Consider the following 15,421-nt stretch of genomic DNA (forward strand, 5'->3'; position numbering starts at 1 on the left):
AGAACTCTTTACCTCATGGAACCAAATTCTAAAGAATATTCAAAGAATATTCTTATAGTTCTTAGAATAAAGAATATTCAAAGGACTATAAAATAATGCTTAAGAAAAATAGCTATAATGTGCCTATTAAAGTTTACATACATATTTTACCTATGGATATGTAGATACATATTATCAGCAATGTGTCTACATACATCTCTGTGCATATATATATATATATATATATATGTGCATAGGTATAGATGTGTGAGAGGTCAAATGGTACTTTATTCACAGGATAGGGTTCTGCCAGCTTCCCTGGGTTCGCATCCCAGCTCTAAATTTTCTACATGGGTGACTTGGAGCAAGTTACTTAATCGCATGTGTTTCTACTGCTTAATCTCTAAAATGAAGATAATAGCACATACTTCATAGGGTGGTTGAGAGGATTAAATTAGATTTTACCTGTGTACATTTAGCATAGTACTTGATAAGCCACTGTGGCCATGAATAGATCCTTCCTATAAAATTGTTGAAGAACTTCCATTAATTCAGAGCATGAAAGCAGATTATGAAAGGAAAGTAGCAACATACTTGGAATCCAAGAAAACTGGAATCTAATTTTATTTTTCTCCACCTAATGACTAGTTAATCTACGGGGAGTCAATGAATATATTTGGGCATTTTTGAGTTTAAAGGTGGTTAAAGGTCAATGGTGGTTAAAGGTTGAATGTGGTTATAATAAGTTCATGAAGGCTTTCTCACCTCATACAATTATGTTTTATTTGAATTGTGTTTATGGCCATAATTTTGAAAAGCTAATTCTCAAATGTGAGAGTGATGAAGTGAAATGGCCTCTCATTAGATAACGGATTAATATAGCTTAAAATATATGAATTAGCATGCAGGGATTGTGTTGTGACAGAAAATACAGGGTTGTTTATAATTTTCAAGACTGACTTTTGCTCTTGTACTTTACAGAACATCTTATTCCCTATTGACCACATGGTTAATGGTATCTCAATAATTTCTTGAAAAATGAGGTTGACCTTTCTTTGGGTGGGGCTTGTTAAGAATGGAATTTTGCCAAGGAGCTGTCATTCAAAGACCACCTCTTCTGACCAATATTTCCCAGGTATCCATCTATGCATCCCCAGACAAATGGAGTCAAACACATTATGCTCTGGAAGCATCATTGAAGCTGCTTGATTTTTATGAAAATTACTTTAACATCCACTATCCACTCCCCAAACTGGGTAGGTTCAAATTCCACATCATTGTCTTTATTCTATAGAATTTGCTTTGATTTCTTCCCTCTTTATGTGTGATTTAAGTGAGCACTGAAGAGGTTTAGTTAGCCCAGAAATCAAAAATTTATACCTCAGAGATGATCCTTGAGTGTAGAAAATAAAGTATTTATGAGAAGCCCAAGTAGTGTGGTTCATTTCTTTATTCTTTTATCAGGTTTACTATTGAAATATCTCCATTTCATGTTAGATTTAAATGGATGAATTTTCTGGAGCATGTATTTTCTTCTATACCATATTTGTACAAGATAGCCATCTTTTATAAAAGTTGCCAGGAGTTCCCATCGTGGCGCAGTGGTTAACGAATCCGACTAGGAACCATGAGGTTGCGGGTTCGATCCCTGGCCTTGCTCAGTGGGTTAACGATCCGGCGTTGCTGTGAGCTGTGGTGTAGGTTGCAGACTCGGCTCGGATCCCGCGTTGCTGTGGCTCTGGCGTAGACTGGTGGCTACAGCTCCGACTAGACCCCTGGCCTGGGAATCTCCATATGCCGCGGGAGCGGCCCAAGAAATAGCAACAACAACAACAACAAAAAAGACAAAAAGACAAAAAAAAGTTGCCAAAGGTTTATGTAAATAGCTGAAAATTGTCCCTCCGTCTGTTATCTATGTGGTGTTTAAGGCTAGAAGATAAGACTGTAGCACAGATTAAAAAAATTTTTTGGAGGAAATAGATAATTTGAATATGGTAGTATGGTAGATCTTTATGATCTTTATGTGAGAAGATATACACAGCCTGTATTGGTTGATTTTAATCTTCTATCTTAAAAAATAAAAATTGTGGTTTTTATAATGTTGCAGATACATAAAAACCATGATTTAAGTTTTATAACTCATATAGATTGGTTTTTACAGATTCTGACAGTGAAAAAACATTGTTTTTATTTGGAACTTTAGAACATTTACCTTATCATGTCCTTCCTCCCCTTACCTGCCCAACATCCACATGGTTTTCTTAGAGAATTAAAAGAGACCATCAAAAGACAGCTCCAGGAGTTCCTGCTGTGGCACAGCAGGTTAAAGATTAAAAAAAAAGAAAAGAAAAAAAAAAAGAAAAAGACATCTCCAGAGGCTTGTTCTGGAGCTTCACTGTATTATTACAGCACAGGTTCTATATACACTTTAGTACAGATATACTAAATCAGTTTATCCATAGTCCACTGCTGTCCTCTATGTCAAAAATCAAGAAATGGTCAAATAACAGCCATCACCAATTTTAAGTTGTTCTTGAAAAATGCAGCATTGAGGACCACAAGAAATGAATGTAATTTAAAATAAAACTAACTGAAAGGAAGCATGTACCTTAAGAAAAAATAGAGCAGACAAAATATTTCTAGTGGCTTTGGGAAATAATCTAATATAAAATCATCAATGTAACTTAGAAAAGCAATCGTTCTCACAGTTGAAGTGTTAATGAATGCTAATCTCTATTAGTGCTAGTTTACTTTTTGATTGCATTATGAATATTTGTTTTTATGCACAAGAATTAACCAGTTCTAATTCCAGGTAATGTAATTGCAAGGCAAGTAACTTGATTTATTTCAGACTTTTTAAAAAAATGATCTTTCTTTTTAGCCAAAGAGCAGTATTTTTCCAGTACGGCCTGGCAGAATAAAAAGAAAAAATCCAAGATTAAATATTAGCCCCAAATTTTCTAACCTACATGAAGTCATTGCCAAGGGTATATGTGTGTGTATATATACACACACACACTCATACGCATATATACAAATTAATATACATTATACCAGAGTTGCTTAAAGATTACTAAATTTCACTTTTTTTTCCCTCTAAGCCTTTGTCAAGAAGTAGAGGAAATATTAATGTTTAAAAGGAAATTGAAGTCAGGAACAATTGATGCCTATAGTGTTTTTCCTCTACTGCCTTAGAAGGACACTAACAGGCTCTATGTACTTGAAATATTGATTGAAGTATTGACTATAGAGGTGCTTCTAAAAGGTATTCTCTTGAAATTAAAATCCCTTATTTTTTCTTTTTTTTGTAGAAATGAGTTCATTATATGTTTTGAAGAATTCCAAATACATTAGAAATTATTTGATTCCTTATATTCTCAAGGCTTTTTTGGTAGCCTTAATATATAATACAATATAAAATACAATATATGGGGGGTTTTTTTGTTTGTTTTTTTTTTCTATTTCTTGGGCCGCTCCCGCGGCATATGGAGGTTCCCAGGCTAGGGGTCGAATCGGAGCTGTAGCCACTGGCCTACACCAGAGCCACAGCAACGCGGGATCCAAGCCCGTCTGCAACCTACACCACAGCTCACGGCAACGCCGGAGCGTTAACCCACTGAGCAAGGGCAGGGACCGAACCCGCAACCTCATGGTTCCCAGTCGGATTCGTTAACCACTGCGCCACGACGGGAACTCCCAATATATGTTTTAATATGAGTGTACTCAGCAGTAATGTATAAGGTATATTTATCATTTAGTTCTTTTAGGGATAGAATGGTTAAATGTTTTTTGTTTGTTTGTTTTTGTTTGTTTTTTATTTAGTTGTTGTTGTTGCTATTTCTTGGGCCGCTCCCGCCGCATATGGAGGTTCCCAGGCTAGGGGTCGAATCGGAGCTGTAGCCACCGGCCTACGCCAGAGCCACAGCAACGCGGGATCCGAGCCGCGTCTGCAACCTACACCACAGCTCACGGCAATGCCGGATGGTTAACCCACTGAGCAAGGGCAGGGACGGAACCCTCAACCTCATGGTTCCTAGTCGGATTCGTTAACCACTGCGCCACGACGGGAACTCCAGAATGGTTAAATGTTAATAGATTACTTCATCTACAACAAAACTACTAATAGACCCCATTCTGCTTGATAATGGGTACTGATTATTTTCGGCAACTATAAGACACCATATCAATGTTATGACATTCTTAATGTTTTCAGAAAGTCTGCATGTATATATGAAAAGGGTCATAACATATTCAAGGAAGAAGCAAATCCCACTTCTGGTGTGGAAGCCATAATCATCAAGTGTGCTTGTTCTTATTTCTTAGATCTAGTTGCCATTCCTGACTTTGAAAGTGGAGCCATGGAAAACTGGGGCCTTGTCACATATAGAGAGACGTCACTGCTCTTTGATCCCAAGACCTCTTCCACTTCTGATAAACTGTGGGTCACCAAAGTCATAGCCCACGAACTGGCACACCAGGTACCTGGCACTTGTGACATTCTCAGTTCAGAAGGGCATCATTATACAGAACACCACCAATATTCCTGAAGCAACATAAAATCATGTCATTTTACTTCTATAGGGGAACATAGAGATGATCAAGCCAAACACAATAAGTTAAGTAGCAGAGCGTTCAATCTCTAGACTATGGGTCTCATCCAGGAATTTTATCCCAAGAAACATGGCCACTATCTCCTTTAACATCCTTCAAGGCAAAGCCTTCATGTCTGTTAGTAAAGAAGGGTGAAGATTATGCAGATACATGGTGCAGAGAATTGGAAATCTTACAAAGAGAGATTTTTATTAAAATATTTCCTTATACCTTCTAATACTGTGGCATTCCAATCTAGGGCAAACTCAATTTCCCTTCCATCAGAACTTGTGATGATATGGCCATAATGAAACACTTCAAGTCCAGGTACCAACAGGCTGCTGACCCTGGACGTATTACACAACTCTAATCTTCAGTATCATCTTCTATAAAATCACATTCATAATAGTTCCTGCTTCTTGAAACTGTTGTGAGGATTACAGATGTGTCTGTGCCTGTCACGCAGTCGGTACTCAGTAAGTGTTAACTAATAATGATGATAGTGATCATCACTGCTACCATTTCTTACAGAAGAATATTTCTAAGACCCATCTATCAACACTGTATTATATATAAATGTGAAACAGTAAAAGTCTCTCTATATACATCAGAGACTTTTTCCACTCTATTTCTTTTCTGAAAGTTCCCCATAACTCAATGAAAGGCACTGGAAATTCTGTTTTACCATGTAGGCCAATATCATTTCATTGCGGAAGCTGGTAACATTTCTTACTTATAAATTTTTAACTTTATCATATATCATGTCCATAATAATAAGGGGTGTTTGTTTTTTAAGCAGCAAACTAAATACCCAATTACATAAGAGCCGTACTTAGCTCTATACCTTGAGAACAAGTGAACAATTTCCTCTGATTTAGCATCTCCCCACTGGCCCTTCTTAGGGATTTTGATTGTTAGTCACTGGAAGCACTAAAGCATTTAACTGAGTCTGGAGAACTCTTAATCTTTCTACCCAGTGTTCATAAGGAAATAATCAGAGAACTCTACTTATAAGATTCCATACTCCCGTAAGGCCGTCTTTAATAGTTTCTTTTTCACGGTCACACAGAGTCCAGGGCTGCAGCAGCAGGCCACATTGGAATTTTTGCCTTGACTATTTTGTCTCCCCATTGATCTCCATATGACCACATCACTCCTCTGCATAAAACTCTGACAAAGACTCTAGATGCCTGAGTGAGCTAGTCAAGAATCCATACCATGGCACACAAGGCCCCCATGGCACCCTCCACCTCTCCAGCCTCATCTCGGAATGACACCTTAAGCTTTAGTCATCCCAGACCACCTGCCATTTCCTGAACAGGCCAGGCCATATCACTCCTCTATGCTTTTGCTCTTGCTACCTGCTCTACTTAAAGCACACACCACTTCCAAGATTCCTGACAACTGCTTGCAAGACTCAGAAAGTGAATCACCTCCCAGAGATCCTATACACTCTCCCCAGCAAGACTGATCTTTTTCTCCTGGAATCCTCTCTGACCCTTGTACAGACATAGATCATAGTGCCAGTGTCCTTTATTGCATTTATATGTCTGTCATTTGACCTCCATCATTTGTATTGAGGCAGTGGATGTGTCACACATATTGTTGTATTCCTAATATAGGATGTAGTGCCAGAAACATAGTAGGTTGTCAATAGATATTTACTGAATGAATGAATGAGCGATTGAACTACTCTTACTGACTGGTGAAATGACCATCTTCAGATCAACCTGTACTTCTCAAATTCATCACTCTTCAGATTGAGAGAAGTCTCCTGACCCTTCTCACACATGCCCTTCAGAAGATTAGTGCCCATTTGGAAAATGATCTGAGGGTTGTAAGAAAAGGAGTAGAGCTGGGACACTTTCTAGGAGCTACAAATCTAGTGATTTCTCTTCTGTACCTGCAATAAGGCTCTTCTGAATCTTAGAATCTTTATAAGCTTCCAATCCTTCTGGTGACTGCATTTCTAAAACAGATAAACTAGATGCACAGTAATAGAACAAAGGCCAAATGGATAAAATATAAAAGTAAATACAAAATATTAATATTTAAAATGTGCACAGATCAGAATATGCATCAAGGGTAAATTTCTATTTATATTACCTTTTTGTATCTTTAATTTTATTTATATATATATTTAAACTCTCAGATTTTTATTCACTTTAGTGGCCAAGTAAGTTGGGGCAGAAGTTAACACCTAAATTTGCTCATCAGTAATACTATGTATGCAACAGTTGGAAAGTCCTAAATGAATTCTTATCACATACCTACTACTTAATAAAATAGGTGACTTTACCAATGATATTTTGGCTTCTATTTCTCTTAGGCCATAAGCATAAATTAATAACAAGGTCAGATTACACTTGTTGCACAAAAAAAGAAAAACTTGCCCACAAACTGTTGCATTTTCTTCCTTAATGTTAAATCTAATAGCTAGGCAACATTGAGAGGATATAACGGAAGTTGGGCGGTTGGAGATAATATGGATGCAAAAGAAAAGGTAAAGCAAGTAAAAATGTGTTGATGAGAAGGCAGGGAAATCAGTAGAAGGAGGCTGTGCAGGGAGAAAAGGGTACTAAAGATAGAGCAGAGGCCCTAACTACTAAAAGAAGGAAGTTAGCACTCATTATGTACTTTTGGCTACAGGTAGAAATTTTTATATTTTTCTAACTTCTACTAACACTGAGTTTTTACCTCCTAGTGGTTTGGCAACCTGGTTACAATGGAGTGGTGGAATGACATTTGGCTCAATGAGGGTTTTGCAACATACATGGAACTGATCTCTGTTAATGTCACATATCCAGAGCTACAGTTTGTAAGTCACAATTCTGTATGTCATACCATATGCCCTAAGGCATCATTAATTTACTATTAAAATCTTCAGCGAATGCCGACGAGGAAATCATAGAGCATTGTGTTTTTGAATCTGTAGTGTTTTGTTTGATGTACACACGGATTATATCAGTTTTCTAGGGCTGCCATGACAAAACACCACAGACCAGGTAGCTTACACAACAGAAATTTATTTTCTCACAGTGCTGGCGGTGGGAAAGTGTGGAATCAAGGTGACGGCCTTCTCACTGTGTCCTCATATGGTCTTTTCTCCATGATCACACATCCCTGTGTCTGAGTTTTTAAATTTCCTCTTCTTCTACCAGTCAGACTGGATTAGGGCTCTCCTTGATGGCCTCATCTTAACTCAGTCTGCTCCTTAAGGACCTATTGCCAAATACAATCTGGGGGTTAGGGCTTTATTATACGGGTAGTGTTGGGGGCACAGTTCAGCCCATAACACAGATCCTAGAATTGGATGAGATGCTGGAAGTTTTAGAGAACAGTCCATGTAAATTCCTCACCCAAAAGTCTGTGGACAGAGAATGCAAATAGCACAAATACAGAGTTGTGTATGTGGAATGAGAGGAAAGAATACCACTGTCTATATACAATGATATAGGATAAGACAATGCTATGGCTGTAGATCCTGTGCAGAGTTTTTGGTATGTAATCTGAATTGAATGTGACTAATGAGCACAATACTCTAGAATTTCCAAAGGGCCAGTCCACTCTCCCAAGATAGGTGAAAGGATTTCTTCAAACATGTCTTTTTTATAGGCATATCTAAATAGTTAGTAATGAATCATTAGCTCTTTGGCATAGCTGTTTGGTCCAGTACAATCTAGACAGACATGGATTCAAAGTCAGTGTCTTCTTATTTGCTATACGCTACATCTGTGGTTTAATCTCAAAGTTTTATATATTCTCATTCATAAAATGTGCATAATGTATCTCCATTACAGGGTGCTGAAAAGTTTGCAGGTGATGGACGTAAACCCTGGCACTTAGCGCATGCTCACTAAATGGGAACATTGGTTTTATTTCTGTATCCAAGGGCTTGGTACATGGTAAATGTTCAGGCAGTGTTTGAGGGAAAGTTGAATTCACACCTTACAAAACAGAATTGGTGAAAGGGGAATATTTAAGGGGAAAGAAACATCTTGTAAGAAATATTGACTACTTAGTTTTGAGAATATCTCACTAAACCTGGCATGATTTCTATTGCTTTGAGTGTATCAAAGTGAAATTGAAAAAATTTTCTCTCCTGTTTAGGATAACATTTTTTTGAACAATTGCTTTGAAGTAATTAAGAGTGATTCATTAAATTCATCCCGTCCAGTCTCCAAGCAAGCAGAAACTCCTACTCAAATCCAGGAGATGTTCGATGCCATTTCCTATGAAAAGGTAGTTAATGGTGTGGGCTAGTGGAAGCTCTCTTTCAGGACAAATATAATGAGGCCAGTACATCAACAGTTTAAGTCATTGGTGCCAAGTTACTTGTTTCACTTTTTAATTTTATTTTCTCTTTATTTATCAGATATTACTCATATTCCAGAAAATCGAAGCATCCTTTAAAAACATATACTTTTACTTTTTTTACTTGTTTCTATTTGGTTTTTAGGGAGCTTGTCTTTTGAATATGCTCAAGGATTTTCTGAGTGAGGAGAAGTTCAAGAAAGGGATTATTCACTACTTAAAGAAGTTCAGCTATAGAAATGCCAAGAATGATGATTTGTGGAGCAGTCTGTCAAATGTAAGTTCTCTGCTGAGTTACAGTAGACTCCTGTTAAGCCTGAAAAGCAACTGGCTAATTAGGAAGGTTTATCATAGTTGTATTGTCAGGCAACAAATGTTTATTCCACTTGCCACACTGACAAGGTTAGAAGGCAGCACTTCTCTTTTTGCTCTGGCACCATCCTAACCCAAGATGCCCCACTAGCTTAGCCACAGGGGTTTAATATTTGACCTCCTTCTCTTTGGTTTCCCTTCTCTATGGTTAACCCTACATTTTTGTCTTTTCTTTTTCCAAAACCTTTCATGGCTTTGTAATTCCTACACATAACACCTAATCTTTTCTGCCCAAATTTAAGGTTGAACTCTACATGCTCAACTTTATTTCCCAGGTTATATACTCTGTTGACTGACATACAGAACTCACTTCCTTGTAGAAGGAAATCCTGTTCAATCCCTGTCATCATGTCTTTTTTCCTAATGCTCTTGCCACTGAAGGACTCTTTCTTCTTTCCAACAATTCAGGTGCTAACCATCTTTTGAGATCTAGCTAAGATTTCACCTCCTTCTTACAGATTGCTCCTGCCCTGATCTGTTTGCCTTTCTGCTATATATCTAGAAATGCATTTATGACTGTTCCACCAAGTGACATTCTCTTTTATTTGTTCCCAGTGGTTCAACAATAACAATGATGATGATGATGATAAAAATAATAACAATAAAATTTTCTTAAGAGAAAAAGTCATGTCAGGCACCTAGCATTTTACTGACTATAAATAAGATTAGGAAACAGCTAGTGATTGATTAAATAACATATGGTCTCTTTGTCATTGGGATTGATGTAATATAATAGGTAAGACAAAGAGAAAACATGCAGAAATCATCAACTCAGATGATTTAAACATTATTAAAATATTCTTTGATTTTCAACTGCAAGGACAATACTTTTTTATGGAAAAAATGAACTGGCAGAGCTTGTGCCTGCAGATGGAAGAACCCTAAGCCACTGCAGACAGAAGAGATCTTCTCTTCTTTATAAGCACATATGTTCCAGGGACTGTAATAGTATTGCTCAATATTTGCATAGCACTTTACAGTTGAATAAGAAATTTCATGCGCATTATCTCGTTTTATTTTTTGTGCCTTTATAAAGTCTGGGCCCTCAAGGTTTCATTTGTGTGTGATTCTGTGGTCAAAGAAACAAATGCAAGTAATTGAAATTGTTTTCCAAAGTTGCTCAAATCTTCTACTCACATTTCTTGAAAACCCTAAAAGAGATCAAAATACACCATCCTTGATAATATTTATAAAAATTCTCTTTATCTGTTTCTATCACCTCCTGCAGATAATCCAGATCTCTCCACAGTCCTGCTCAGATTCTCAACAAGCCTCATATTGCTCTTCTCTCCCATCCCTGTCCTCTTTCTCCTTTGCTACCATGTGCGCTTTATGTGTGTGTAAACATCAACCCAGGCTTTCCTCAACAAGGGGGGATCTGTCTTTGGTGTGCATAGTGAGTGCAAAGGGGATTAAAGGAGAAATTTGTCAATAATTACAGCATTCTTGTAGGCCAACTGTGAACACTCCTATATTAATTTTTATCACCTTACATGTATAACCATCTCAAGAAGGTAAGGTAGGCATTCTTACCCCATTTTTACAGATGGGAAGACTAATGCTGAGGGAGAGATTTGTCCAAGATCATATACCAAGGGAGTGATGGAGTCATTACTTAAAATCTGTCTTCTGACTCCAAGTCCATTATTCATCCTTTGAATTACATAGCACCTTCTTCCTAGTTATCAGGGAAGTCTTCCATCAAACCCTCCCCTAAAAGTCCTAAATTCTAGTTGACCCTCTTCTGATGCCAAATGAACCATGGTATGAAAATGATAAATTCCTGGAAATACCTAACAGTCCTGTGAAATGTAACATCAATGGTATGTGTAAAACCAAAAGAGTAACTTTCATGCATTTTTATGAATTGCAATCAATGCTCATTACCATGTCCATATAAATTAAACTTTCATGTGTCTATGCTAATAATTATCTGCATTTGTGTCTAAAATGCATATTCAGCCAACTATCAATGCCCAAAAGGGAGTACTCTTTCATTCTTGTTTTACAGAGTTGTTTAGAAAGTGATTTTACATCTGGTGGATTCTGCTATTCCGATTCCAAGACGACAAGCAACACAGTAAGTAGAAAGACATGCAGAACAGAAGAGACCAGGCTCGCTTGATCCGAAGTGAGCGTGTAAAGCTGCCCAACCAACTGCCCCTTTAAATAGCTGGAGAGAAAGGGAGACTCCACAATTTTCCTTGAAATAAAGCCACCTGAAGAAGGAATGCTCAGGCCATTTGGGGCACGCGCGGGGCGGGGGGATGCCGTTACTACTATATTTTTGTTAAAATTCAGCTTTCCCACAACCCCACTGCTAGCTAAAAATATCTCAGCTTAAAATTCCTCTGAGTAGTTACTGCTGCACTGGCATCCTCTGGGCTCTGAAAAATGCCAAACCACATATGCTGTTAGGTTTGGAAACAAAGTGAAGGGCTTTCCTGAGGCCCTGTCTTTTTGTTTACTTCCGGAAAATTATTGGAACATTTTAGAAGAGAAAAAAGAAAGTCATCATGGCAAGAAAAAAGGCAAACTTTTAAAAAAAATGTCATAGTGACCCCGTAAATTATGGTTTCTAAAGGAAGATTCAGCATCATCCAGTGATCAGAAATCTGTACTAGAAGCTGGGAAGTAGGATTTTGTTCTCCATTCAGTAAATCTTGATTGATGTAATACTGTTCTCTTGGAATTTTTAAAGCTTCCCTCAAGAGAGGCACTTCTCTCTTAAACAACTTCTCTGGATTCCACAGTTATTAAAATGGAGAGGAGGTTTTGTTTTTTTTTTTTTTCCAGATTGTTTTTGTTTGTTTCATTTGAAGGGAGCAGGGGGCAAGTTCCAGGATCAAGCCCTTCCTCTTGGCCTTTCCTGCCCAGTGTTAATCTTCAAACGCCTACACTGTACCTCCTCCAGGTAACCTGCAAAGAGCAACCCCAGGTCCAGGTCCCACATCGCTCTGTCCTGAGATTATAGCTCTTTCTGCCCAAGCCATGTTTCTCTCATCCAAGGAGATGGAAATTTCTGATATCTCTCTGGTTTCCCTCCTCCATCTTGGGTTACCAAAATCATTTGTCGTTTCAGCTCGCCTTTCTGGAGGAAAATGTGGAGGTCAAAGATATAATGACCACATGGACTCTTCAGAAAGGAATACCCCTTGTGGTGGTTGAACAAGAAGGTCGTTTGCTTAAACTGCGGCAGGAGCGCTTCCTGAATGGGGTTTTCAGAGATGACCCTGAATGGGGGGCCCTGCAGGAGAGGTGCCTACTTTTCTTCTCTTGGTCTAATTTACCTCATCTCAGTACGCTGGTGATAACATTAGCTCTCCTTCAGGGTCTCTGGCAATTTCAAAGGATGCTATTTCTGCACAGGAATTGAAACCTACACTAGCCTTGATAACAGCTGTTTATTTATTTATTTATTTATTTAATTTTTAAATTTTTTATTTTTTGTGTTTTGCCTTTTTCTAGGGCCTCACCCATGGCAAATGGAGGTTCCCAGGCTAGTAGTCGAATCGGAACTGTAGCCACTGGCCTACACGGGATCTGAGCCACGTCTGCAACTTACATCACAGCTCATGTCAACGCCGGATCCTTAATCCACTGAACAAGGGCAGGGACCAAACCCGCAACCTCATGGTTCCTAGTCGGATTCGTTAACCACTGCTCCACGACAGGAACTCCCTTTTTTATGTTTTAAATTACTCAATGGATTTATTACATTTATAGTTGTACAGTGATCATCACAATCCAGTTTTATAGGATTTCCATCCCACACCCCCAGCGCATCCCCCCACCTCCCAAACTATCTCCTTTGGAAACCGTAAGTTTTTCAAAGTCTGTGAGTCAGCATCTGTTCTGCAAAGAAGTTCCTTCTGTCCTTTCTTCAGATTCCACATGTCAGTGATAGCATTTGATGTTGGCATCTCATTGTCTGACCGACTTCACTTAGCACGATAGTTTCTAGGTCCATCCATGTTCCTAAAAATGCCGGGTTTTCATTCCTTTTAATGGCTGAGTAATATTCCATCGTGTATACATACCACATCTTCTTGATCCGCTCCTCTGTCGATGGACGTTTAGGTTGTTTCCTCATCTTGGGGGTTGAAAATAGTGCTGCAGTGAACACTGGAGTACATGTGTCTTTTTGAGTCATGGTTTTCCCTGGATAGATGCCCAGGAGTGGGATTGCTGGGTCAAATGGTAGTTCTGTTTTCAGTTTTCTGAGGACTCTCCAAACTGTTTTCCACAGTGGTTGCCCCAGTTTACAATCCCACCAACAGTGTGCTAGGGTTCCTTTCTCTCCACACCCTCTCCAGCACTTCACTGTTTGTAGACATTTTGATGAAGGCCATTCTGGCTGGTGTAAGGTGGTACCTCATCATGGTTTTGATTTGCATTTCTCTAATAAGGAGTGGTGTTGAATATCTTTTCATGTGTTTTCTGGCCATCCATATGTCTTCTTTCTCCAAAGAAAGATCTGTTTAGATCGTCTGCCCATTTTTTGATGGGGTTGTTTGGTTTTTTGGTATTGAGCTACAGGAGGCGTTTATAAATTTTGGATATTACTCCCTTGTCAGTCGATTCATTTGCAAAGATTTTCTCCCATTCTGTGGGTTGTCTTTTTGTGTTGTTTAGGGTTTCCTTGGCTGTGCAGAAACTTTTAAGTTTAATTATGCCCCATTTGTTTATTTTTGTTTTTACTGCCATTACGCTAAGAGGTGGCTCTGAGAAGATGTTGCTGTTGTTTATGTCAGAGAGTGTTTGGCCTTTGTTTTCCTCTAAGAGTTTTACAGTGTCTGGTCTTACATCTAGGTCTTTAATCCATTTGGAGTTGATTTTTGTGTATGGTGTTAGGGAGTGTTCTGATTTCATCCTTTTCCATGTGGCTGTCCAGTTTTCCCAGCACCACTTGTTGAACAGGCAGTCTTTTCGCCATTGTATATTCTTGCCTCCTTGGTCACAGATTAGTTGGCTGTTAGGTGCATGGGTTTAATTCTGGGCTTTCTATCCTGTTCCACTGATCTATATTTCTGTGTTTGTGCCAGTACCATATGGTTTTGGTGATTGTTGCTTTGTGGTATAGTATGAAGTCCGGGAGGCTGATTCCTCCAGCTCCATTTTTCTTTTTCAAGGTGTCTTTGGCCCTTCTGGGTCTTTTGTGCTTCCAAACAAACTTTAAGAGATTTTGTTTGAGTTCTGTGAAAAATGTCCTTGGTAATCTGTAGATTGCCTTGGGTAGTATAGTCATTTTGATCATGTTGACTCTTCCAATCCAAGAGCATGGTATGTCTTTCCATCTATTTGTGTCCTCTTTGATTTCTTTCATCAGTGCTTTAGAGTTTTCAGAGGACAGGTCTTCTGTCTCTTTAGGTAGGTTTACTCCTAGGTATTTTATTCTTTTGGATGCAATAATAAACAGGATGGCTTCCTTAATTTCTCTTTCTGATCTTTCATTGTTAGTATATCGAAATGCCATCAATTTCTGTGTATTAATTTTGTATCCTGCAACTTTGGCAAATTCATTGATGAGCTCTAATAGTTTTCTGGTAGTGTCTTTAGGATTCCCTAGGTATAGTATCTTGTCATCTGCAAATAGTGATAGTTCTACTTCTTTCTTTCCAATATGGATTCCTTTTATTTCTTTTACTTTTCTGATTGCTGTGGCTAGGACTTCCAAAACTATGTTGAGGAGTAGTGATGAGAACAGACATCCTTGTCTTGTTCCTGATCTCAGTGGGAATTCTTTCAGCTTTTCACCATTGAGAATGATGTTAGCTCTGGGCTTGTCATATAAGACCTTTATTATGTTGAGGTAGGTCCCCTCTATGCCCACTTTCTGAAGGGTTTTTATCAGAAATGGGTGTTGGATTTTGTCAAAGGCTTTTTCCATGTCTATTGAGAGGATCATATTGTTTTTATTCTTCAGTTTGTTAATGTGGTATATCACACTGATTGATTTTTGGATATTGAAGAACCCTTGCATCCCTGGGATAAATCCCACTTGATCATGATGTACAACCCTTTAATATATTGTTGGATGCGGTTTGCTAGTATTTTGCTGAGGATTTTTGCTTCTGTGTTCATCAGTGAAATTGGCCTGATGTGGTATCTTTGTCTGGTTTTGGTATCAGGGTGATGGTGGCCTCGTAGATTGAGTTTGGGAGTG

The 15,421-nt window shown here is 38.4% G+C and overlaps 1 protein-coding gene across 4 annotated transcripts in view; it reads left to right on the forward strand.

Moving 5' to 3' along the window:
• The window catches only part of ERAP2 (endoplasmic reticulum aminopeptidase 2), a 51,341-nt gene that overhangs the window by 12,569 nt on the left and 23,351 nt on the right, over nt 1-15,421 (forward strand). For all 4 annotated transcript variants that reach the window (XM_047778349.1, XM_047778346.1, XM_047778348.1 and 1 more), the window contains 7 exons: nt 1,115-1,235; nt 4,303-4,457; nt 7,274-7,387; nt 8,680-8,811; nt 9,029-9,160; nt 11,267-11,335; nt 12,338-12,513. In XM_047778349.1, coding sequence (XP_047634305.1) covers nt 1,115-1,235; nt 4,303-4,457; nt 7,274-7,387; nt 8,680-8,811; nt 9,029-9,160; nt 11,267-11,335; nt 12,338-12,513 — 899 coding nt within the window. The remainder of the gene's footprint in view (nt 1-1,114; nt 1,236-4,302; nt 4,458-7,273; nt 7,388-8,679; nt 8,812-9,028; nt 9,161-11,266; nt 11,336-12,337; nt 12,514-15,421) is intronic.

This window comes from Phacochoerus africanus, chromosome 4 (assembly GCF_016906955.1).
Source record: "Phacochoerus africanus isolate WHEZ1 chromosome 4, ROS_Pafr_v1, whole genome shotgun sequence".
Lineage (NCBI taxonomy): Eukaryota > Metazoa > Chordata > Mammalia > Artiodactyla > Suidae > Phacochoerus > Phacochoerus africanus.